This window comes from Aricia agestis, chromosome 20, assembly GCF_905147365.1.
Source record: "Aricia agestis chromosome 20, ilAriAges1.1, whole genome shotgun sequence".
NCBI classification, from domain to species: Eukaryota; Metazoa; Arthropoda; class Insecta; order Lepidoptera; family Lycaenidae; genus Aricia; species Aricia agestis.
Genome location: NC_056425.1, coordinates 10,908,939 through 10,935,543, shown reverse-complemented (window position 1 = coordinate 10,935,543; position 26,605 = coordinate 10,908,939). Strand labels below are relative to the sequence as shown.

General features: G+C 34.9%; 1 protein-coding gene across 3 annotated transcripts in view; it reads right to left on the bottom strand.

Annotated features, from left to right (window-relative positions):
• Positions 1–26,605, bottom strand: part of LOC121737051 (aldehyde dehydrogenase, dimeric NADP-preferring) — a 54,809-nt gene that overhangs the window by 18,685 nt on the left and 9,519 nt on the right. For 2 of the 3 annotated variants that reach the window (XM_042128591.1, XM_042128590.1), the window contains exons 2-5: positions 7,055–7,098; positions 5,458–5,697; positions 628–849; positions 68–231 (exon numbers count right to left, since the gene is read on the bottom strand). In XM_042128591.1, coding sequence (XP_041984525.1) covers positions 68–231; positions 628–849; positions 5,458–5,697; positions 7,055–7,098 — 670 coding nt within the window. Of the gene's footprint in view, positions 1–67; positions 232–627; positions 850–5,457; positions 5,698–7,054; positions 7,099–8,446; positions 8,613–26,605 lie in introns of those variants that run through there. The other variant, XM_042128592.1, reaches the window with a different exon arrangement.

Sequence of the window (26,605 nt, the reverse complement as noted above, 5' to 3'; positions counted from 1 at the left end):
AAAAGGTTTGAGATCGAGCTGATCTCGATTTGATTCTGATTTCTGATTCTGTCGGCAGTAATCTTACCTTTTCCCTCCCAATTCCAATGTGACGGGTGTGAGGTGTTTCGTGGCCGCGGCGTACACTATTTTGCCGACATTCGTGCCGCCCGTGTAGAAGATGTAGTCGAATTTGTGCTTCAACAGCTCTGAAGTCTCTTCTGGACCGCCTTTGAAGACTACAACGGCATCCTGGGAATCACTTCAGGAGTTAGTACTGTAAAATTGAGTTGTATGAAGTATGGACACTGCCTGAGTGACTTGGCACCACTTCCTGATAAAGTGCCGGATAGCCTATCCACAACTTTTTTGACCGATTCTCCATACTCTATCTGTCAAGTTAATTGGTGGATAGCCTTCCAAGTTCCAGCATTTATCAGGAATTGGTGAAACAGGCCCTTATAGTTTGATTTGTCTGTCCTGTAAACGTGTTGGTGTTTTGACTTGGTTAAAATAACAAAGTAGTACTTATAGTTTTCATTCTTCGTGCTTCAGTGGTGTGACTCTTGCATCCTCTTTCTTGTCTACCCACTTCCGCGTTAAGCCTATGTTTAAACAATGCTTATGTTAACGTTAAGCCTTACTCACATTATCCAAGTATTTGGGCAGCATATCCGCAAGGAACTGTTCGCTGGCGGGCGCCAATTCACTGGGTTTCGCCACCACTACATTGCCGGCCGCGATGGCACCAGTCATTGGCAGCAGCAGCAGCTGAAGCGGATAGTTCCACGCTCCAATGATCAGCGCCACACCGTAAGGGTCGTTGTAAATCACCACGTCGTCGAGGATGTTGACGAATCCTTTCGAAGGCTGCAACAACAAAGGTTTTGTATATTTTAAAAGTTTTGTTCGATTTTCGATTCGGAATTTAAAAATCGCTCGAGTATGTTGACGAACCTTTTCGAAGGCTGCAACAAATTCAAAATACCCGTTCGATTTTCGTAATTTGAAAATCACGCGTTTATTAGTCAACGCGGTGAGTGTTTATCGGATAAGCAGGGAAGTTATTGAATCTCAGTTAACTTATAAGTTATACTGATAATAATCGGTGCTTTGATGTACCGGGGGTACCCCATGAAGCAGTAGAGGTATCAACTTGTCTTAGTTGCGAGAAAAGCATTTTGGTTGCGACAAGTTCTAAGTAGCTCTAGCCTAGAGTCTAGACTCTAGACTCTAGATTGTACCATGTCATGTACAGACAAGGGAAAAATCTTATATCTGTAAACGAGCAATTCTTGTATTTATATACATAATTGGAATCTCAGAATCGGCTCCAACGATTTTCATGAAATTTAGTATATAGGGGGTTTCGGGGGCGATAAATCAATCTAGCTAGGAATCTTTTTAGAAAATGTAATTTTATTCGTGTTTTATCGAATACCGAGCAAAGCTCGGTCAAATATTACTAGTATAACCTTATAAGTCAAAACGTTATCTATTCTTTTTCTTAATTTGACATTTGTTGAAACCCCCTTCGACTTCTAAAGTAACTACTGAATTACCCCTTTAAATGTCTATTGATACTGAAACCAATTATTCCTTTAAATTAAGAGTTAGTTTTAACTTTATATATTATATTACTCGTTTTAAGTAATTTTAGTTTGATGCTTAGGCCGATTAATATTCAAAACAAACAGTCAGAATTGTTATTAGAGTTTAAACTTTAGACTACAGTGTTAAGTATGTACATTACTTATACCTTACATTTTATTTACATATTCACCGCATAAAGGTTATCAACTTATCACAATTATTTTAAAATAAATTGTTGCATATGTAATTGTTTACTTGTAGAATAAGAAACTGTTGATGGATGAAAAAACAACATTCTTTGTTTAATAAATCGTTTACTTTTAAAATTAATTTTTATTTTGTCTGTTTTCGGAATATTTAGGGACTTCTGGTTATTTCATAAATCATAGGTAATATAAAAAGACCTCTATTCCATATTTGGGCTGTTGAGCTAGGAGTGGCTAGGACTTTGTACGACGTTAAGAAAAAAAATGTTTCTGATACTAAAGATTACATCACTTGCAATTGATTAGAGTATTTTACATTCACAAATAGGTTAAGAGCCCATATGACCCTAACTTGACTACATACTTTAACCTAGATCTCAAAATCTGTAAGGTCTAGAAAACTGATTTTTTGACACAAGTAACTTCAGTTCATAAAGATTAAATGCTCAAGACGAAAACACGATTACTCAAAAAATGCTCGATAGTTTCTTTTTTACAAAAAACCTTGTTTTAGACACATTTTTGCTTGTATCTTCGAAGTTTGCTGTCTTTTCTTTAATATTTTTTAATATCTAAAAAGGTATTGATAAAACCTAAATTTGCTCAAAACACTTTTTTCATAATCATTATAGTTCGTCTTTTATTCAAGTAAAACTAACTCAGCGATGATTCCGCGCCGTCCTTTTTCACCTGGCATATGAAAGACGGGCGTGAGTGTGAAGAGAGAAGGACGATGTTTGATTTTTAGAGTCAGGTGAGCTCTTAATGCACGTTTATCACATGCAGAAGCGTATCGACTTGTGTTTCACAATAGAAACTATATTTTCTATTGATTCGTTAACATAAAGCGAATATCTTTTTAGTATTTTAAGAAATTTTAAGTAAATAAGTAAGTAAGTATTCATAAACTCATATATATCTAACTTTAAAAAAATTACAATAATATAAAATATTATAAGCAGAATTTTTGTATGGGACCAGTACCGTATAAGCTGTAGCACTCCGGCTCTTTTAGTTAAACATCAGCTCTTTCATTTGGTACCTATACGTCTTAAAGTGCAACAGTGCTAAGTACGATATGTCCCTTCTTTTAAAAAAATGTGACGTACTTTGTGGAGCGCCCCTTACATTCGTATGTAAATGATAGTGTATGTATGTATTTTATTGAACAAACAATTCAGGATGCACCCGCAGTTTGTTGACCGTGAGTTTGACATTGAGCCAGTTAAATGTTAACTCTGCTAATAAACTCTTGAGTCTATATAGACGTATAAGAGTGAAGTTCAGAATTTTAGGCTCAACACTGCCACTGGTAATTTCGTGAGTCTACAGGCGGGTCCACACCAAGCGAGCCGCCGCGGGCGAGGCCCGCCTCGCGCGGCATGTGCCGTACGCTCGCTTGGTGTGGACGATGCTCGCCCGAGGCGGGCGCATGCTCACGCTCGGGCGAGCGCGCGCGCGGCCGAGCCGAGCGGTGTCGGTTTTTTGAAATGCTCAAAGGTGCCTCGGTCGTTTGCCTCGCGCAGTGTGGACGTCATATGTTTTGGTTTGTGCCGCGGTCAAAAATGAACGATCAGAGTCAACAAGTAATAAGTTTATACGCCGCAAATGTATGTTGGGATGCCAGGGATCCCAATTACACTAACAGAGGGATGAGGCTTCATTCTTGGAGAAAAATCAGCCGCAAAATGAATATTCCTGTTAAGGATCTAAAAAAATGGAGTCTTTGTTAGGATCATACAGACGAGATCCTCATATTTTTTATAGTTGTGTATAGCAAAATAAAAGCATAAGCTGCCATGGCTGTGCGTACGTGCGGTGCCATCGTGTCTTTGTGAGCAATGGCTCGGGCTGTTCGAGCGAGGCAACCTTGCTGTGTACGCTCGTCCGCCTCGCCCTCAGCGAGCATGCCTCGTCCGCCTCGCCCTCGGCGAGCATGCCTCGTCCGCGGCTGCTCGCTTGCAGCGCGCGGCGGGACTCGCCCGAGGTGTCTCGCTTGGTGTGGACCCGCCTTACCGCAAACGTTCGTTTATTCCACGCGCGAACGCGTCCGCTTACGGACTTCGTTCCTTTCGGAAAAAAGCGAACTGCGATACCGACGATGGAGGTGTTAATGTATTTTCTGCTGATTCTATGCATTCGAAATTTCGAAAACGGAATACGAATTCGGAAAACGTATACGCAAAACGTGTTATGCGGCCAGTGCCGCTGCACCCCGTCACAATACGAGTATTATGCGCGTACCTTTAAACTGTTTCTTGTGGAAGATTTCTCGTCGACATAACAATGACACAAGTTTTAAAAGTTATTTTTATCGAAGTACGATGAATTATGTAATTTACATTTTGAATAATTTATTCATCTCAAAACTAGGTAGCTACACATAAATATTTTTTGTATTTTTGTTGTTTGAATAACATCCATATTCTATGGTAACAAATCTACAAAAAATATTCATGGATCCGTCACACTTTTTTTGAGTGCGAATGTAGATCATGAATGTTATTTTTCGGTACACATACAACAGCTTCTTATCGAAAAATGGTGGAAATTCAAGCCAAGCGATAACTGATATCTCGTCTTAGTTAAAAAATTGATAATAATTAATGAGTGATAGCTATAAAAATTTGTAACATTAAACAAATATTTTCTCTTTTTTAATCGGGACCCTAAAAAGCAGACTTAGTTTAGTACTTACAAAGATTTTAGAAAGGGTAACAAGCATTAAACATATTGCCTGATTGAATAAAATAAAAATATTATTATTACCTATGTATACTGTATAGCATAGGCAGCAACATAGCTATAGCTATAGGTATTATAGCATCGAAAGACTTGCACGTTTTTTTAACCGACAGCAAAACAGGTTTCCGTTTTATTACGTGCAAATGTTTTAAATATATTTTATTTTAATTACTGTTTTTTGAACCTTTTGCATTAATTAAAAATATAAAGACGCAATATCTTGTTACTATGTACAATATTATGCATTGTCATGGAAATTTTATTTTTAAAATTTCCATTAAAATGGCTAGACTTCTGTTTCACAGATTGTGATTTGTGTATAGCTGTTGCCGCTATAACAACAATTAATACTAAAAATAAAATAAATATTTTAGGGGACTCACATACTTACCACAAACGTGATTTTTTTTGCATTTTTAACTCGATATCAATTATGGCAATTGGTAGCAGGTAGGCACTTGAAATTCTCACAAAATTCCCAAATTTAATAAAATTAAAATAAAATAAATATTTAAGGGGGGCTCGAGCCTACACAAAAACACAATTTTTGAGCTATTTTTGCTCCATATATTTTTTTTCCAAGTTTTATATATGGCTTGAAACATGACGTTATAATTTTTTTATGACTCAAAACATTGGCTATGTAAAAGAGTAAATGCTTAATTGTCTGACTACTGATAAGTATTTAAATGTAATTAGCAACTAAAAACAAAGTCTTATCGACATTAATTATCACAGTCCAAAGGTAGAGATATAAAATTAAAATGTTACGGACGGGAGTGGATACAGAACATTTGAATTTCAAAAATCGAATTCAAATTTTGAACAATCGATTTTGACATAATATATCGACTGGCTGCCGGCTGCTAATGTGTTTGGCTTCACAAAAAAGAAAAGAAACTCAGCAAAAAAAACCTAGCTATAAGGTCCTTACCCTGGTAGGACTGCACCATTTGTCAAGATTATGGAGAGTATTTTTCAAGTCGTTGATAAGATAGTCTACTTCAAGCAGAATAGCTTCCATTTTGCTCCTTCTTAGATCCTTCTTGAGAACCTCGACCATGGTGTTGTAGTTCTCTTCGTACATCCGCAAAAGATTCTTGAGCTGTTTCCGCCTCCATTCTATCGGCCTCGTCACTCCTCTGTGGAAGGTGTCTCGCGCTTTCTGCACCACCTAAAACATTTGTTATATTTAAAGAAGATCACAATGCATTCAAGTTTGGACCCAAACCTCAAAGGAACTTAAAAATATTTATTCCACACCTTCAATAAATAATAATCTATCAATTTGAAGTCACACACAGGGCCCCCATAAGAGCTACTGGCGCCTGTGCGAAACGGATTTTGGCGCCCCTTTAGGCAAATTTTTTGGGACCTTGGTTTTGGCGCTCCTAAAGATGGCAATTTGGCGCCCCTAGAGGATGGCGCCCGTGTGTATTGCACACATTGCACATATTGTAGCGGGGGCCCTGGTTACACAGCTGTTATTGGAAGTAGTTTTTTAAGCATATCAGACAGAGACAAGACAAAAACATGGATGATATCCTGATCAGATTATAATGTATTTGAGTTATCTACAAAAAAAAACCTTTTTGTGCATGCTTTACCCTTATCATGTAATTGCATTCATATAAATTAATAACACTAAATATCTGTATAATTTAAATAATTAATTAGAATCATAAGCACATAGATACAAAGTGTAATTATGATATGATTATAATAAATTCCATTAATCACTTCGGCTCTCTCACCTTGAAATTATACTAATTGTGGTTTTATACTTAGTAGTGTATGGTACAAATTACAATACATAATTGGTTGACTTGCAACAATTCCATGGTTGTACTAGCAATCCTGCTAACATGGACTATCAACAGATTTCCCTATACAAGTTGCTAATAGATTTGTCAATTTAGGTGTTGCGTAAATATTATTGCCAAAATGAAACCTAAAAAAATCAACCCCTATTGTATGATATTAAAGAAAGGCTCATAAAACTATTTAGGTCTATCAACAACTAGTTATTTCCGGATTTTCACAGTTACATGAGCTACTAAAGTTAGTAAGTTTTACAATGTTTACTTTCACTGTTATTAGCAATTATACATGTGATTACCGATCATTATTTGATGTTACAATGCAAATTTTCAGGCATGTAACAACATTATTTTTTAATTTAATAGTAAGAAATACAAACGATACGTGGGAGAGCCAGGCTTCGGCACGAATGGGCCGGCTCGACCGGAGAAATACCATGTTCTCACAGAAAACCGTGAAACAGCACTTGCGCTGTGTTTCGCCGAGTGAGTGAGTTTACCGGACACCCAATCCCCTACCCTATTCCCTTCCCTACCACCCTCTATTACCCTATTCCCTCTTAAAAAGCCGGCTACGCACCTGCAGCTCTTCTGATGCTGCGAGTGTCCATGGGCGACGGAAGTTGCTTTCCATCAGGTGACCCGTTTGCTTGTTTGCCCTCATATTTCATAAAAAAAAAAAAAATTCTAATAAAATAAATAGGAAATTACCTCGGCAACATTCTGTTTTGGTTTTGAGCTGTTTATTACTGTTCCTGTAACAAAAAAAAAAAAAAAACAATTAAAAAGTTCTGTGTTGAAGCTAAATCCAAAATAATTAATAAAATGTATTTTTCTAATCAAATTAAGAAATTAAAATAAATTGGGTACAATAAAATAACTTTATACATAGCAACAGGCTTCAAAAGTTTAATTAGAACAAATTTATCTGTCCATACTAGTATTATAAATGTGAAAGTTTGTCTTTCTGTCTGTCTGTTACCTCTTCACGCCCAAACTGTTGAACCGATTTTGCTGAGGTACCTATGGATATACTTTGAGTCCCGGGAAAGGACATAGGATAAGTACTTTTTATTCCGGAAAAATGCACGGTTCCCGCGCGATAAACAAGTTTTGGCGCAACGGATCTAGTACAATATTATACATCATAATAATATTATTATTATGTGATAAAATTGTATCATCTAAGATGGATGTAGTTTACTACTCCTAAGCCTCATAGTTAAGGAATAAGGTCTTAAAAGCCATAAACTATCTATATAAAAAAATATAACTATACAGTACACTACTTTAAAACAGAGTCAAAATAATTAATGCATTTTGCTAAAAATGCATTAATTCAACAACTGAAACAAGTTCAAATTGAACATTTTCTTTGAACAATAACATTTTATAGGAAAGTGGAAACTAATAAAATGACATCAATCTATAATAATAATAATTGGTCTCTGTATCATAAAACATGTTTTTCATGCACTTTGTACCATAATAATAATATGTAAATCTGTCTTACAAGATTGATCTTATAATAACTTTTTTCATAAAGTAATTTATTACTTTATGAAAAAAATGTATTAAGTATACTTATCATGTAAAGAGGATGTTATGGAGGGAAGGATCCTAAACATTTAAAGGTCATTGCAATTCTATTCTAGCTTTCTTATTACTAAATCAGTAGTTTGTAGGAATAAAATAATTAAAAATCGGCCAAGTGCGAGTCGTACTCGCGCACGAAGGGTGCCGTACCGTCATACAGCAGAAATAGGCCAAAAATTTTGTTTTTTGTATGGGAGCCCCCCTTAAATATTAATTATGTTTCATTTTTAGTATTTGTTGTTATAGCGGAAACAGAAATACACAATCTGTGAAACCTTTTTGAGATACATCCTGGTGACAGACAGACGAACAGACATCGAAATCTCAGTAATAGGGTCCCGTTTTTACCTTTTGGGTACGGAACCCAAAATATTACATCGGTAAGAAACTGGTTCACTTACCGACGGTGATAATAAGCTATCATATTAAACGGTCCACAATATACAAGTTTAAATTCTACTCAGGGAAAATAGTTGTCGTGAACTCTATAAAGTTAAGAAAACATACCAGTCATTGCAGCAACTTCCCTTCGGACGATTTCAAATTACACAAACGAACCTCCTTCGATAAGCGGAAAAAAGTGTATTAATTATTATTCTAACCAGAATAAGTAATTAATCGTTGATATCAACGATAACTCACAAACGACGCACGATTCCAACTGCCCCGTGTATTATTTTCCTCTATGATTCCAACTAAACAAATAATGACAATGAAAATTAAAAGTCAAAACATTGCGCGCTGACAATGACATTGACTGTAACTGTCAATGCCACATTTGATTGTTTTTTAAATGTGTTTAAGCAAAGGTGCTTTTGGATAATCTTTACTCCGTAACACATGAAACTTGAAAGATGATGGAATTTTCTAAAAACCATAGCACTATTAAAATCAGTACTATATTTTCATAAAACAAAATTTTATTGAGCTCAATAAATCATTTTAAATTCAAAGTAATTTATACTTGATTTATACGTGTTCTCATAGATGGCGCTATGTGTACTATTCCATGAAAATAAAAATACTTTACATTATAATTATCATTTATAATTAATAGGTAATTTTATTTAAAGTTTATTATTTACTTTTGTGTTAGCTTTATTAAATTTCAAAAATATTTTTGTTTTATACGTCTTAGTTTAAAATTATTATAAGTACTATTGTTTGTAGAAACTTTTCTTTGAGAACAGATCACAGGTTTTAGCTCCCCTCCCGTCTCCCAACAATCCAAATATTCAGGCCGATCATTTCCCCCTAGTCAAGGTCTTCATTTTGCAGAGTCCGCGAGGCCTGCACTGTGGCCATGTCATTGACTTTAGCCGGACCGCTCGCGGGTCAGTGACCGTAGTTTCGACATTAGTTAGGGGGGTATTACATTATCATTTATATTGGATCATTTCTATAATCATATATAGGATCAAATATATATGATCATTTGATCATATCTACATATTACATTATCATATTTCATTGATCCTATTTTACGTCATATGTGTTTTCAATAGCCAATGGAATTATTATACTCTCACAAAAATTATAAAAAACGCCATCTATTGACATTTGACGCCCAGGAATACTAACAACTCGTCGATGTTTATTTTCAAGAACGCCATCTAGTTGACGCACAGGAATACTATCAACGCCCTCTGCCCCTACTATGCAGGTATTAATAAAAAAGTGTCGAGGTCAAATATCGTTCTGTCTAGCCTCCTTACGGCTTTCGCAACGCCGAACGCGCCATAAGGAACTTCGTTCCAATGAAAATTTAAGGGGGCACCCATACAAAAAACACAATTTTTGGCCTATGTTTTTGCTCTATAACGGTACTTATATATAATTTAATAACGGTACGGAACCCTTCGTGCGCGAGTCCGACTCGTACTTGGCCGATTTACTATTCGCTTAGGGTCAATGTGTTAATCACAGAACACAATATATTATTACTCGTGTTTTAATGCTTGTCGAATAAAAGTACTACATCATCTGAATGGTGTTAATGCTTATCGATTAAAAATACTAGATCATCTGAATCCACAGAAATAGATCAAGATATATTATGTCTGCGTCTGAATCCTTATCGAGTTTCAATTTATAATAATCGATACGCACAAATAGTAAGTATTACATTCATTATCTGGTACCTTGTACTATTGTCTATACTCTATTCTGTGCTGGTACTAGAAAAGGTACAAGAACATAATTATTATAGTAATAGTGTGCAGCGGGGCCGCATTTTCCTTACCGTTTTATGAATGGAAAATGTGGTCCGTTACTACTCATTGCTATAAAGTGAGATACGCACCCTACCTTAAGGCCCTGTATTCCCAAAAAAGGACGATTTTCAAGATTTAAAAGACATATTCTTTGTTTTTAATTCAGTACAAAAATTATCTGAAAATTCCAAATTAATTGGACATAGTATGACAATTTTGTTAAAAGAAGAGGTAATTTTGGATTTTTTTTCTATCGAGTGAAGTTCATGATATTGTGTAATAGAATATAAATTCCACTGTGTTAGATCCTTAAGGCGAGGTTATTCCTAAATTAGCAGAATATTATGTGGAATTTGTTGGAGTTAGGGTCGATAGAGTTAGACCGCGTATATTCAGAAGCTTGACTCTATATTAGATCTGATGTCTTTTTCACAGGGCAAACCTTTTGTGGTCGTCGAGATAATAATATTTTACTTGAAATTTTGTTGGTAGGATTTCAGTCCTTTTTGTAACTTGCTACTTGCTATGCAGTTTTTTTCGTGTTTTTTTCTTTTAAAAGATTTTTAGTTAATCTCCATCCCGTGTAAACTTTCATGTCTTAATTCATAAAATTGGTGAAAGTCTCACATTTAAACTTCCATTACTTATTTTACGGCGTATTTTAACCAAATTCCGGTGTATTTTCGATATCTATACGTGGGAGAGCCATGCTTCGGCACGAATGGGCCGGCTCGACCGCAGAAATACCACGTTCTCACAGAAAACCGGCGTAAAACAGCGCTTGCGCTGTGTTTCGCCGAGTGAGTGAGTTTACCGGAGGCCCAACCCCCTACCCTATTCCCTTCCCTACCCTCCTCTATTCCCTTCCCTTCCCTACCCTCCCCTATTACCCTATTTCCTCTTAAAAGGCCGGCAACGCACTTGCAGCTCTTCTGATGCTGACGGAAGTTGCTTTCCATCAGGTGACCCGTTTGCTCGTTTGCCCCCTTATTTCATAAAAAAAAAAAACAATAAAATCTAATGTTTAGACCTGTTCAATTGAGACTTTGTATGTTTAATAAGTAAGTCTATTATTGACATCATATCCTAAAAATATGAACTATCTGGTACACCTAACATCGGAAACCAATTCTATGAGGGTTCAAAAAAACGGCGAAACCTTTCGAGAAAAGGCCTACCTTTGTGCTACCTATAGTGCCCTTGGGCTTCGCTTAGCTCGTCTCGGCGGGGACACTTCAAACTACAGTGTCCCCAGATTCCTAGGCAGATGGCCGGTAATTTATATACATACTAGACGTTCCGCGCGGCTTCACCCGCGTAAATTAGATATTTCACAGACAAATTAGTCCACAAAAATAGCCTATGTATGATCCTTCACGTAGTCTACTTCTTATCTGTGCCAAATAACATAAAAATTGCGCCAGTAGTACGCGGGATAAGTCCTTCGCTCCTATTAGTTTTAGCGTGATAAAATATAGCTTATACTCTTCCTTGATAAATGGGCTATCTAACTCTGAAAGAATTTTTCAAATCGGACCAGTAGTTCCTGAGATTAGCGCGTTCAAATAAGCCCTTTCAAATTGTTTCCCCCCATTTTTTCCACACTTTCCTCTATTTCTTCGCTCCTATTAGTATTACCGTGATAAAATATAGCCTTCCTCGATTAATGGGCTATCTAACACAGAAATATTTTTTCAAATCGGACCAGTACTTCCTAAGATTAGCGCGTTCAAACAAACAAACTCTTCCGCTTTAGAATTATAATATAAAAATATAAATATTAGAAGTATAGATAAATATTAAAACAGTACTTCCCTACTCCTTACTAATTAGATAATCACAAAAGAGTGTCTCTCTCTCTATATGTTATCTCTCTCTCACTTTTGCTGAATCGATTTTGATACATTTTTGAGATTATTTTTACGCTGGGAAAGGACATACTTACTATAGTTTTTACTTTTTATCAACCTAAAATGAACAGTTAGCCAAAAAGCGGATTTCTGAACACTTCACATGTAGCACCAAAAGCAACTTTATGCAGGACTCGTTACATAAGACATGGTTATATAATTGAATGTTGCTCGCCTCCCTAGGAGGTCAACTGGATATGATCAATTCACCTTGAAGTCGGCGAAATAATATACAACATTGGATTACGTTTGGCCGTCGCTTTGGAGTAATTAGTCTACAAATACGAAAATTTAGAGGGAGCCAGATCTTACTGAACATCATGTGTAAGAAGGCTCTCACGTATTAATTTTTTAAGCAAAATATTCATGTCTGCGGTCTAATTTTAGTAGTCAGCAAATAGTACTTAATGTCGTCGAATATTACCTACACGGTACACCCAATTGAATGAATATGTTGGGTGTAATATTCGACTGCACCAGCTGCATATTGGCTGCGTTCACACCAAAGCAATGGGGGTGTTTGCAATATTCTATTTGCAACCAGCCGGGCTAGCACGGCCACCAGTAGAAATGCGAAAGTATTTCTGGTTGCCGTGCTAGCCTACGTTCATATAACCTTGTCGCACTGTAGTAATTCGTACTAATTTGTCATTTGTCAGTTTGACAGTTTTGACAATTCATTTGCTGAATTGATCGAGAGGAATTGCTAAATGTGACCAATTTAGCCCTGCTGGGTAAATGCCCGGCCTCCCCTTCGACCACAGTTGACTTGATGCGTAAGTCATTGAGGAATGTCTTATAATGTGATTCAAATTCAATCGTCGAAGAACAATGAGGTTCACAGTTCAAGCGGTATTGTGTTTATTGGGGAAGCGTCCGGCGACGTGTTAGTCACTTAATTAAGTGACGTGTCACGTGTCATAACTCATAGCACGTGCAATATGCATGTGCATTGTGCACTATCCGTCGTTTCACATCAGAAAATATAGTTACGTTGTTGGCTTCGGTTGTTGGTATACATTTTCTACCATAGGTTAAATAATAAATATTATCCAAACGGTCATTAAGGCAATACAATATAATGTTTTGAAAAGTTTTGTTCCATACGGAATATTAAGAGTCCGGGTGCCATAGAAATTCTCATATAAACGTAATACCAAGATCATTTCCCATACGAGAATCTTTACCATAATATTTGAGTTATTATTCAGCTTAAGATAGTAATTACCTAGGTTAAATAAATATTTACATACTAAATTGTAGTAAAAAAAAATTAGATAAGTACTAAATTGTAATCGTTAATATTTTTTGGTATGTAAATATCTTTGTACAGGAACATAGGTAATTACTATCTTAAGCTGAATAATAACTCAAATATGGTAAATATTCTCGTCATGGGAAATGATCTTGGTATTACGTTTGTATGAGAATTTCGATCGCACCACAAGAAATAATCTTGAAAAATTATATCTTTATAAAGAACTTAATATTAAGTATGTATATCATTTTGATTATCTGTAAAATAGACAATGATGTTTACTTTAGAATTCCGACCATAATATTTTCCGATAATAATATAATTATGTTGTTACTTAATAACTAACAATATAATTTTATATTATCGGAAAATATTATGTTACTTATTAGTTTGGTACTTAACATGCTTGTAGTGTTTTGCATAATGTAGAAATCGATGAAATTGTAAGAATTATGAATATTTTATACCGTTGTTGCACGTGTCATTACATACATTTTTTAACCAATTTAATTTTATAGAGAAAGCATGGGATAAGCATGTTGTTGCACTGTAACATTTTCTAACCACAAAATTTTGTAACATCTAGAAGTTAAAGTTTAAACCATAATGTACCTAATTTAGGTGAAATACGTTTTCGATGTAGCAAGATGCTACTACTAACGACAGTGTTTGCATGCAAAAACTGTTTAATAGACTAGTGAGTAGTGGTGGTAAAATGGATCCTTGCTACACTCGATCTTTTTGCGTACAAGTTTCAAAATATACTAGATCTTGGCTGCAATTTTATAATAACAACTGCAGTTAATTGATAGCGCGAAATCCAATAATTTTAACGATTTAAAAAAAGGAAGAGGTTTTTCAATTCTACAGTAGACGTTTATTATTATACAATGCGTACCGACGCCGGTGTCCGATCGTTTAATGTCATGAACTATGGCATATTTTATCGACAAATTGGCTCTCAAATTTTTTCTTTCTCTCACGGTTGTAAAATGGGAGCCATTTTAGTTTTTTGCGGTCCTTCACACTAATCTGACCAATACTTCTTCGATGTAGCATGTAAATATCCTATGAAGTTAAAAAAAGGTCTCATTCGATAGCTAAACTTGTGGACTACGCTTACACAGTCAATATGTTACAAATTTCGTGGAATTAAACATAGGAAAACCAAAGTTTAAGGAAAAAAAATGTGTAATTTTTAATTAATGGCTGTTTGTGAAAAATCTAGCGCATTTTAATGCGCTAGATTTTAAAAGAACCAGTTTACTGGTTCTTTTTTTTTTAAAGATAGAGGAGGTTTTCATCTTAAATAAATCCCTTTACTACATAAAAGGCCCATTCACGGCAGGACTGCACGGCAGTCCTGCAGTGAATGGGCCTCACTGATTGGTTCACACTCGGTGTTTCCGGCCGGCAACACCTAGTGTGAACCAATCAGTGAGGCCCATTCACTGCAGGACTGCCGTGCAGTTCTGCCGTGAATGGGCCCTTTAAGTCAGATTATTAGTTTAGAATTAAAACGATTTTTATATGAAGTATTAGTCAGATTAGTATGAATCCAGAGAATTTTTTTTTCAAAAGTTGAAGAAAAAAATTTTTTAAAGCCGATTTGTCACTGAAATATGCCAAACATCATGACATTAAATCACCGGTGTCGGGACACATTGTATATATTATTTTTTTATGTTTGTTCGCGGATAACTTCACGGTTTATAAACCTAACTAGCTGTTGCCCGCGACTTCGTCCGCGTTAGCATAGTAGATCACATCCTAAGTATTATTTATTGTACAAAAATATTCAATATACAGAATTGACTTTCCTACGATTTTATTATATATATATGTTCCGCGCGGCTTCGCTTGCGTAATTTAGGAATTTCATGCAACCGTACATATTGCAGCAAAAAGTAGCCTATGTCCCTTCACGTGGTCTATTCTTCATGTTTGCCAAATAACATAAAAATTGCTCTAGTAGTTCATAAGATAATAAGTAATTTCATATAATTTCCCCCGTTTTTTCCACATTTTCATCTATTTTTTCGCTCTTATATCTTAGCGTGATAAAATATAGCCTATATTCTCGGCAAATGGGCTATCTAACACTGAAATAATTTTTTAAATCGGACCAGTAGTTCCTGAGATTAGCGCGTTCAAATAAGCCCTTTTATATATATATTTTTTTAATGAAATAAAAAAAAACGTAAGTTGTTTTCCATCAGGTGACCCGTTTGCTCGTTTGCCCCCTAATTTAATAAAAAAAAAAAAAGGGGGCAAACGAGCAAACGGGTCACCTGATGGAAAGCAACTTCCGTCGCCCATGGACACTCGCAGCATCAGAAGAGCTGCAAGTGCGTTGCCGGCCTTTTAAGAGGGAATAGGGTAATAGGGGAGGGTAGGGAAGGGAAGGGAATAGTTGAGGGTAGGGAAGGGAATAGGGTAGGGGTTAGGGGATTGGGCCTCCGGTAAACTCACTCACTCGGCGAAACACAGCGCAAGCGCTGTTTCACGCCGGTTTTCTGTGAGAACGTGGTATTTATCCGGTCAAGCCGGCCCATTCGTGCCGAAGCATGGCTCTCCCACGGTTTTTCCACATTTTCCTCTTTTTCTTAGTTCCTGTTAGTATTATCGTGATTAAATATAGCTTATAGACTACCTCGATGAATGGGCTATTTAACATTGAAAGAATTTTTCAAATCGGATAAGTAGTTCCTGAGATTAGCGCGTTCAAATAAGCCCTTTTGAATATAATAATTCATATAATTCATTCATTCATTTTCATATAATTTCCCCCGTTTTTTCCACCATTTTCCTCTATTTTTTCGCTCCTATTAATCCTAGCGTGATAACATATAGCCTATAGCCTACCTCGTTGAATGGGCTATCTAAAATTGAAAGAATTTTTCAAATCAGATAAGTAGTTCCTGAGATTAGCGCGTTCAAATAAGCCCTTTTGAATAATTTCCCCCCGTTTTTTCCACATTTTCCTCTATTTCTTAGCTCTTATTATACTTAGTATGATAAAATATAGCCTATAGCCTTCCTCGATTAATGGGCTATCCAACAGTAAAAGAATTTTTCAAATCGGACCAGTAGTTCCTGAGATTAGCGCGTTCAAACAAACAAACAAACAAACAAACTCTTCCCAATTATAATATTATATAAGTATAGATTTGATGTCTCTTTCGAATTTAATTTCTTTTCACAACTCTCGACGTTACTAACTCCGCCTAAGGATGGTGCTCTATTTTCCACTGTTGTATGTAATAATAGCTAGTTAAGTAGTTACCTTTCATTTCCCGCTTTTTGCGGTGTAATTTGATCATACATTATCCGAGTCGGTTCCGTGACAGCCGACAGGGCTCGGTTATGTCAGTGTTGCGTAAGAGAAAGTCTTTGGAGCTGTTTTAAACACTTAATTTTCCCACTTTGCAATGAGCGGAGCAGAAAGGAAAAAACTGATTAACCTACTTCCGCCATTTTGGTTTTGTTTTTTTTAAACAACGGCGTTTATGAACACGAAATTCTTTGCTTAAGCAAAATTTTGACTTACCTGGTACTTTTTAAAACACAATTTAAAAAGATGGGATTTGGAATGTCAATATTTTGACTTTGTACTTTTTAAGTTGAGCTTACATAAAAGTTTTTTAAATCAGATTCATCCCCTTTTACTCCTATTATTTAAGTAGATTTAATGTTCCACTCTGAGTGCGGCAGTCAGCCAGCATTCTCATTTTTTTTAAATTTAGAATACAATTTATAGATTTAAAAATAATTCTCAGGACTCAGGACAAAACAATATGCCATTGTTTTGTTTGCCAATTATTGCAATACTTAATAATATCTCAATCCTCACCTCTATCCTCACACGAAAACAACATACTTACACGAAAATAAAGCGTTTCATAGTTTTTTGCATTTTTTGCATTTAATTCCAGTGTTTTAATTTTTTTAATACACTTGTGGTCTATTCTACATGGAGTTCTTTAAAATAATTTCTTTAAAAAAATTCAAATAAACTAAACATAAAGCTTACAATAAATACAAAAATAAAAATATCCCATTTTCCTTATTACATTGTCACAATATTAAAAATATATTTTTTTTAATCAATGTCGTAAGTACATTTTTAAGATTCACTATATAAACTATTTAATTCTAATAACAGCAAACTATTTGCGCATTTCTTCTATTTGCGCATGTCTAAGCAACATTTGCTGCGTAGTTTAGCTAAAAAAATAGCATAAAAACAGAGGCCTGACTCATGCCATGATTTTAAGCATAGACATAATATATAGTAATAATATTTTATATTAAGGATGTCAATTTAAAATTAGGTATTTATCGTTTCGCATTCGTCACGACATGAAATTCTTTATGTTTACGTGTATTTAAGACAGTGTTGCCAACTATTCAAAACGTTTTCCCCCTAAAGTAACTTCAAAACCCACTAAATTTCAACCAAAACTCCCCAAAAAATCAAAATATTTAAATTTTCTTGGGGTATGTTCTACAAAGCGCTCAAAACGCTGAAATACACCTTATACAGGTCAAACAAACAAACAGGCCAGCAGTTTTTAAATACATACTTCAATCTTTTTTTTTATTACATACAACGACAAGTGACAACAAATATAATCTGTCAGCCTACTGTCAGCTGGTACGACTCAAAAGACTACGGCGACATGTGCTTTGTGCGGCAGTTCCATCTTAAAGGTGGCTTTCGGATCTATGCCTCGAGCGACCGCGACCAGTAAAAATTCAAATAAAATGCTACTTTATGACATAGAATTTAGGTAACATTTTCTACTGACATTTGCGTGGCCACCCACGCTGCCGCGGCGAAAAAGCTAGTGGTTGAGTAAAATGAAATCTATAGCCTATGTCATAAAGTGGCATTTCGTTCGAATTTTCGTCCGTCGCGGTCGCTCGCGGCAAAGTTCCGAGCCACTTTAAGGTTATTATTAAAAAAATATTCCATTCTTCAAAATTTTTATCCCCAAAAATATCCCCAAAATATTTTACCCCCTAAAAACCCACTAAATTTATTTTTGCCACTAAATTTAGTGGGAAATCCCCATAGTTGGCAACACTGATTTAAGATTTGGCAAGGGGAAACACTTGAGTCATCAAACTAAATGTCCGAATTATTTCGTAATTTTTACTTCATGCTAAATGCGTGTTTTTAGGGTTCCGTACCCAAAGGGTAAAAACGGGACCCTATTACTAAGACTTCATTGTCTGTCCGTTTGTCTGTCTCTAGGCTGTAACTCAAGAACCGCTAGAGCTAGATTTCTGAAATTTTCACAGATTGTGTACATCTGTTGTCATCTTTAACAACAAATACTAAAAATAAAATAAAGTTAATATAAGGGAGGCTCTCATACAGGAAACGTGATTTTTTGGCCTTTTTTTTGTAATCGTAATCAATAATGGTAACAGCTAGGCACTTAAAATTGTTAACAAAATCCTTAATTATATTTGTACATTAATAATTAATAATAATATGAAAAAAAGCAAATATTTAAATGCGGCTCCCATACAAAAATCACAATTTTTTGTCTACTTTCGCTCTATACCGGTACGAAATCCTTCGTGCGCGAGTCCGACTCGCACACGGCCGATTATTTAGTTTTTAACCGACTTCAAAAAAAGAAGGTTATCAATTCGACGCGTATATGTATGTACTTAAGAGGATACACCAGGGGCTAGAGAAATGAAAAAAAAAGTACGTGTATTATCTATAGCTCTCCCTTACCTCAAGCCTATACCGCAGAACGCGATAGAGACAACTGCAGAAAATCCAGAAAATCAACGATTCGTTGTCCCCTGATTCCTTCTCCAAAACTTAACCGATTTAAGTAGTTTTTTCATTAAAGATTAAAAAAAGGATTGAGCCATGTTCCTATGTTTTGCTTTTTTTTGTATAATCTAGCCAAATCTGTTTTCTGGACGTTTGAACACAGCGGAAAATCTGGACATTTTTTTGGGTTTTTGAACGTTCATATCTTATTTAATAATTAAATTATGAAAAAAAAGAAAACATAGGGACATTGTATTAGTGGCCGTAGATATTCAGGAAAAAAATTATAACTCTACTAGCATTATCCAGGGAGGAAACAGGGGACAACGTTTGTATGGAAAAAAGGGCGGTGTGGAATCCTCTTAATATTTCTGCCCAGTGCCCAGTTTTCGTATACGTTAGTCTGTATCAGCGTCTGAACAAATGTGTCAAACAAAAGTGTATGTATGCATGTTTTTATGTTTGTGTTCGCATTACATCTCCGAGCTACAAGTCGGATTTGAGTAATTCTTTTTTTGTTGTACTAGTTATGGTTCAACTTAGGGAATACTGCATACAGGGTGTAACAAAAATAAGTGATAATACTTTAGGGTGTGTACGTGTTCCTTGTAGAGAGTTCACTGTGAAAGTAACAGCTCTGAAAGACGAAATTTTTTTTTCACTTTTGTATGGGCAAGGGCCCGAGCCTCACGAGTTTCCCCATACAAAGTGAAAAAAAATTTTGGTCTTTCAGCGCTGCTATTTTCACAGTGAACTCTCTACAAGGAACACGTACACACCCTAAAGTATTGTCACTTATTTTTGTTACATTCTGTATAGGGAATTTTAATTCTCAAGTACGTACAAACTACAAAGAAGTCGATTTTATCTTTTTAAAATAAGTATTATTTGTGTGTGTGTTTGTTATAAATAAACTCAAAAACTACTGTGCCGAAGCCGGGACAGGCCGCTAGTGTATAATAAATATTGTATACAAAGTAGCATGCTATATACAAGGTTCTCTAGGTTGTATATTGTATAACTGGTGTCAAGTTCAGCGTTGAAGGTTAGATGAGTGTTTACTGACTCTGTGACCTTGTTCAAACTTAGCATTTACCACATCTGTTCATCGTAATAGCCAAGTAATCTGTGGTAAATGGTTATACTGTTATACTTAGTGTATTTTATATACGCAACGACATATTTTGGGTACTTATATAGTGACATACACAGTACACCCTGTCGGGAGTAAGGCAGCAGGACATACAGCGGGGCTAAATAATACCTTTTCTTGGGAACCAAAGTGCCTATAGCATAACAAATTCCATACCAAATAACTTAATAAGACGTATATTATACGTAAATAAATTTTGCAAAATTAAAAAATGCGACAAAAATTAACCTTGTTTGCATATAACCTGTTTTTATTTTTATGTAAAAACATAAAAACTTTAATCACGATGTTTATAAGAATTTAAAATTAATGCGTCTTAATTCTTAATGTCCTAAGGACAGGTTCTCAGAATGATTATTCGCTAATTGTTGGGGCCTACAGGAAAAATTTTAAGTTTATACGTAGGTAGCCTATCCAACCACCTACAAATGTAAATAAATAATAAGTAATACATGTATTTAAGGTTCCGTACCCAGAGGGTAAAAACGGGACCCTATTACTAAGACTTCGTTGTCTGTCCGTCTGTCTGTCTGTCTGTCGCCAGACTGTATCTCAAGAACCGCTATAGCTAGACTTCTGAAATTTTTACAGATTGTGTATATCTATTGCCGCTATAACTAAATTAGCTTATAAATATTAAAAACAAAATAATATAATTATTTAAGGGCTCCTATACAACAAACGTGATTTTTTGGCCTTTTTTGCTCGTAACCAATAATAATAAGAAGAGGCACTTGAAATTTTCAGAAAGGCCTTATAATATATATGTGTACTTTAATAATTAATAATAATATTTAAATAAAATAAATAAATAAGGGGGGCTCCCATACAAAAAACACAATTTTTGGCATATTTTTTCTCTATAACGGTACGGAACCCTTCCTGCGCGAGTCCGACTCGCACTTGGACGATTATTTTATTTTTAAAATATACAGGTGAATTTTTAGACACGGAAGGCGATATGTAGGTAAATGTTGGAGATACTTAGTAGAATTTATCCAAGGAGATACGAGATCGCTTTTCTTGCAATTAAAAATGCATTTTTATAACAGCTAAATTTCATCAATATAGTTTTATCGGTTAAGAGTGAAAGGTCAAAACCTCAGAAGGTAACAGACATACAAAATGTTCTATGATGAATAAATGAATCTATACTAATATTATAATTGGGAAGAGTTTGTTTGTTTGTTTGTTTGAACGCGCTAATCTCAGGAACTACTGGTCCGATTTGAAAAATTCTTTCAGTGTTAGATAGCCCATTGATCGAGAAAGGTTATAAGCTATATTTTATCACGCTAAAACTAATAAGAGCGAAGAAATAGAGGAAAATGTGTAAAGAACGGGGGAAATTATATGAAAGGGCCTATTTGAACGCGCTAATCTCAGGAACTGCTTATCCGATTTGAAAAATTCTTTCAATGTTAGATAGTCCATTCATCGAGGTAGGCTATAGGCTATATTTTATCACGCTGAGACTAATAGGAGCGAAGAAATAGATGAAAATGTGGAAAAAACGGGGGATATGAACTACTGGAGCAATTTTTATATTATTTGGTAAACATGAAGAATAGACCACGTGAAGGGACATAGGCTATTTTTAGCTGCAAAATGTACGGTTGCGTGAAAATGAAAATAAATTACGCTAGCGAAGTCGCGCGGAACATCTATATATATTTATTAAAATCGTAGGAAAGTCAATTCTGTATATTGAATATTTTTGTACAATAAATAATACTTGGGATGTGATCTACTATGCTAACGCGGACGAAGTCGCGGGCAACAGCTAGTAATTATTATAATGTTGGCAGACACGCATACCATGATAAAAATATAGCTTGTCAAAAAGGAGTAGACGCTGTACACAATTTTGAAATCACATAAAAAATAACGCCTTGATAATTAGGCTGTAGCGATATCGATTTTTGTCAGCAATGACTAAGCTTAGAAATTAAAGTTCATCGTCAGTATTAATCATGTCTTTGTCTTTGAATAGGCTACTTGACCTAATCTTTTTCTTCATGCTAACCGCTTCTTAGTCATCCATTTTTCAAATCCAAAAAAACTAATATTTTACACAGTAGAAACCCATAAAAATGTTGATTGAAAAATATGCCATAAAAATGGCGCCGAAAACACTGTTCGCCATAGTGTGACGTCATACGTTTTGTATTTTAGACTCTCTTTATTGAAAATTTTTTATGTGCTAATTGCACGAGTCCAAAAGTGCCCAAAAATTATAAAATAATTAAATAAGAAATTAGAAATCATTTGTAATGTTGAAAACTTTTGGAGAAAAGTTTTGGCCATTTCATTTCCCGTCTACAATAAATTGAGATAATATATAAAACTGATGTTTTATTTGAATTATTCAAGACAATATATTTTACAAATCTTTCTAGGCTTATTCTTATTATTTATGTACAAATAAACTTACATATAACGAGCGCGATAAATAAAATATATTATTAGATTACGAGTCTGATGACGTCACATCCAAATCGTAAGTACCGCAAAAGCGTTTTCGTCACTACAAATCCTATTTTCATAAAATCATATTTTCAAATTGACTTTATTTATCAATCATAAGCTTTTATTTGATGATAAGGGTGAAATACGGTTTCCTAGGCCAAGTCCTACTAGAAATATGCATTTGTTCAATGAAATTGAATATAGGTCAAGTAGCCTATTACCCATAGCATAACATGATTGGTCAACTTTTATAACACAGAATAATCAATCAAAAAGACCTCTGTAAAAATAGGGATTCCTACTTTGCCAACAGAGGAGAATGATTTAAGCTTCTAAAATTTGTACATAGATTCAAGCATATCATTCTAAAATTTGTATATATATTCAAGCATATAGGTTCAAGTATACAATTTAATTCGCCCATATGAATAAAATGTATTTATGGTTGTTAAATAATGCGACAAAAACCTTTGCCCTTTCTATTTTTGCTGTTCCGTTGCAATCTAAAACATATTATTATCCAATACGGTTGTTTTATTTTAACGCGGCGTCACCTTAATAAATCGAGATAAAAATGTGCAATGCAATGTGCAATGCCGGGCCGGCCTCTCATAGAAAACAAGCAATCTAAAACATATCCAATACGGTTTTTTACTTTAACGCGGCGTCACCTTAATAAATTGAGATAAAAATGTGCAAGGTAATAATATTTAAAGTGTATTTAAAGCGTTCTCTGTGGAATTACAAAGAGAAAAAAACCACCTTTTGAGCGTTTAGAAAATGTTGTACTGCGTCTACTCTTTCTTGGCAGACTGTATACAATGTATATTATGTAGTTTTGCCCCATGATTACCTGAGGTTTTTTAGTGAAAGTAAATTGCGATTTAACAGTAGATAATTTTTCATGAATTCATTTTCATTGATTCTCTCTCTTCTAGGAGTTAAAGTCATTTTTCAGTAAGTAAGCTAAATCTATGCCAAATTCTATAGAAATCACTTCAGCAGTTTAATAGTGAAGACGAAAAATACATACGCACTTACACACTCACAACCTTTCGCCTTTAAGAGGGCGACTAACCCCAAAAATCAAACATCGTCCTTCCTTCTTCACACTCACGCCCGTTTTTCATATGCCAGGTGAAAAAGAACGACGCGAATTCATCACCAAATTAGTTTTTTCTCAATAACTCGATAAATATACAACATTTTAAAAATCCGCTAGATCGATCTCTGAATGATATAATTTTATACAATGTGTTAAAATATTAACTTAGTTCAATGCACGATTATGGCAATAAATGAAAAATTCGTGAAAATTAGATGCATCTTTATGATTTTTTTCTATCGAAAAAATTTTAAGGTATCGTGTTTTTGCTCAGATCGAATTCTCGGAAATATAATGTAATATCTAATTTTAGAAAATAAAACAACTCGGGGCTTATTTTCAAGTATAAAAATGAATTATAAAATCGACACTTTAGGGTTAGTCGCCCCCTTAATTAGAATGAAGTATGATTTATTTGAAACAGAGACTTCTATTTAAACTGAGGTTAAATAGAATTCTTTGATTGACGAAAAACTTAATTTACCAGAAAAATATTTTTTAGTTTCGGATTGGCATCGCAGACACCTGACAGACATAGACAGGACTTTAGACTTTTGGGTGAGACCTATACCTAGTATAGGCCTAAAAATGTCGTAGTTACTAGAAAATGTACGCTTGTACCAGCACAAAGGAGGATGCCCAAAAAACACAGAATCTTTATTATAGTAGATCTAGATATTATGGTAAATATCTTATTTTCCTGTTCTGAGGTAAATATAGTAGATCGTATTTTAAAATATGCTCAACTCTTTTTATAAAAAGGACATTATAAAGACTTTGTTTACTACTTTACCCCACATTAAACTTTTTAATCGATTCTGGGTTTTTGGTCCGTACATTTATGGGCATTCCTATTTCCTATGCAAAGTGCTTAATAATTATTCAGAGATGATAAAAAATCGGTGATTAATGATAATAATCATAGCGTTATTTCTGGTTTCTGTGATTCTGACCCTGACCTCCGACGAAATTGGCAGCTATTAACATTTGCTCTTGACCGCACTTCCTACAACAGGCAAAAATTCTCAAGATCACCATCTGTGACTTGTGAGTGTGCAAAAATGACAGGTTTGATACCAATCCAGTGATCCAATCCAGCAGATTGCTCCTGGAATAATGCAAACGGGCACTGGAACGCACTGAAATTGAATTATTATAGGTATTTAAAATCATCTTTAAATTTTTCCCTTAAGCTGACCACAAACGCACACTTTCCGTATTCGATTTCCGAATTCGTTTTCCGTATTAAGAAATCCGTGAGACTAGCGCAAACGTTCGTTTTTTTCTAGCCGTACCAACTATTATCAATTCTGTGGCCGTACGGAGAAAAACGAACGTGTGCAGGAGTTAATGTACGAGTATTTTCTACTGATTCCATGGATTCAGATTTCCGAATACGGAAAACTAATTCGGCAATCGCATACGGAAAACTTATGTATGAAGTCGGCCTTATAATGATGACATCAACGAATATAAACGCTATAAAATATAATTGGTTATGTTTTCAATCTTGTCGACAGTGTTTTATGATAAACGATGTTGATATTAAATAATTAAAACCTGAGAGTTAAAACAAAATTGAAAATATTAATATATAAATTAAAGGAATTTTAACCACTAAAACATTTTCAAATTACGCGGTTCCTTCCCTTACATCGATCGCTAGCAGGGGCTATCGTGGTTAAATTTCAATTATTTTGGTAAAATACGCTTATCGCACGGGAACCGTACGTTTTTTCGGGATAAATAGTATCCTATGGACATTGGAATTCAAAGTATCTCCATAGTCTATGGACTAGGGAGATACTTTGAGTACCAAATTTCAGCAAAATCGGTTCAGCGGTTTGGGTGTGAAGAGGTAACAGGCAGACAGACAGACAGACACACTTTCGCATTTATAATATTAGTATGGAAGTATGGATAACCAGGTTTGTATAATGATGTTGTGTTAAATATCCGAATAATTGTCGTTTTGCCTCCAAAATGTATATTTTAGTCAATCGTTTTGAGGAACTATAATGTGTCATAATTACGTATCTTGAAGCTATTATCTCGTATATATGTAAAACGCTAAACACATTAAAGTTACATAATCGTTTAGATAATACAAAATGAAGTTTCCTTATTTTGAGAAAATATTTACCTAAAAGAAAATTTAGGGATAAGAACCTACCATATTTCAAGTAACTATGAAACTTACTTTTTCTTTCTGTACTTAATTAGAAAAAGTAAGTTAATTAAGTATGAACATATTCACACAACACTATCCGAATTTCTGATCAGAAAAATTCGGACGGCCCCCGCCCCGCTCATATTATATTTTGACCTTATTTTCCTGTTTTGATATTTTGACGCGTCAGAATTCTGATAGTATGCGGGGTTTATACGTCGTGACGTGGAGATATGGACAGGCCCAAACCCCCAACGAAAACAAAAGAGGTTATAAATAATTCATAAGATTGCTTAAAAATAATGATAATTTTCTGGATGTAACGAAGTATACTTACCTACATTACATACTCTTTGTTTCTTTGTACATAATATATTTATTTTGATTTGACAACCATTATTTAGGCTAGCATTACTATGGCAAAAGGTCTAAAATACTAGCCGTATTTTAGACCTTTTGCCAGATCAGCTGGGCCGGATTTAAACTTTAGCCGCCCTTGGGCAAAGAAAAAAAAAATCCGCCCCATCATTTAAATTTTAAACTGAGTACCTACTTACTAAAAGTTAAGTTACATGATTTTATTTAATT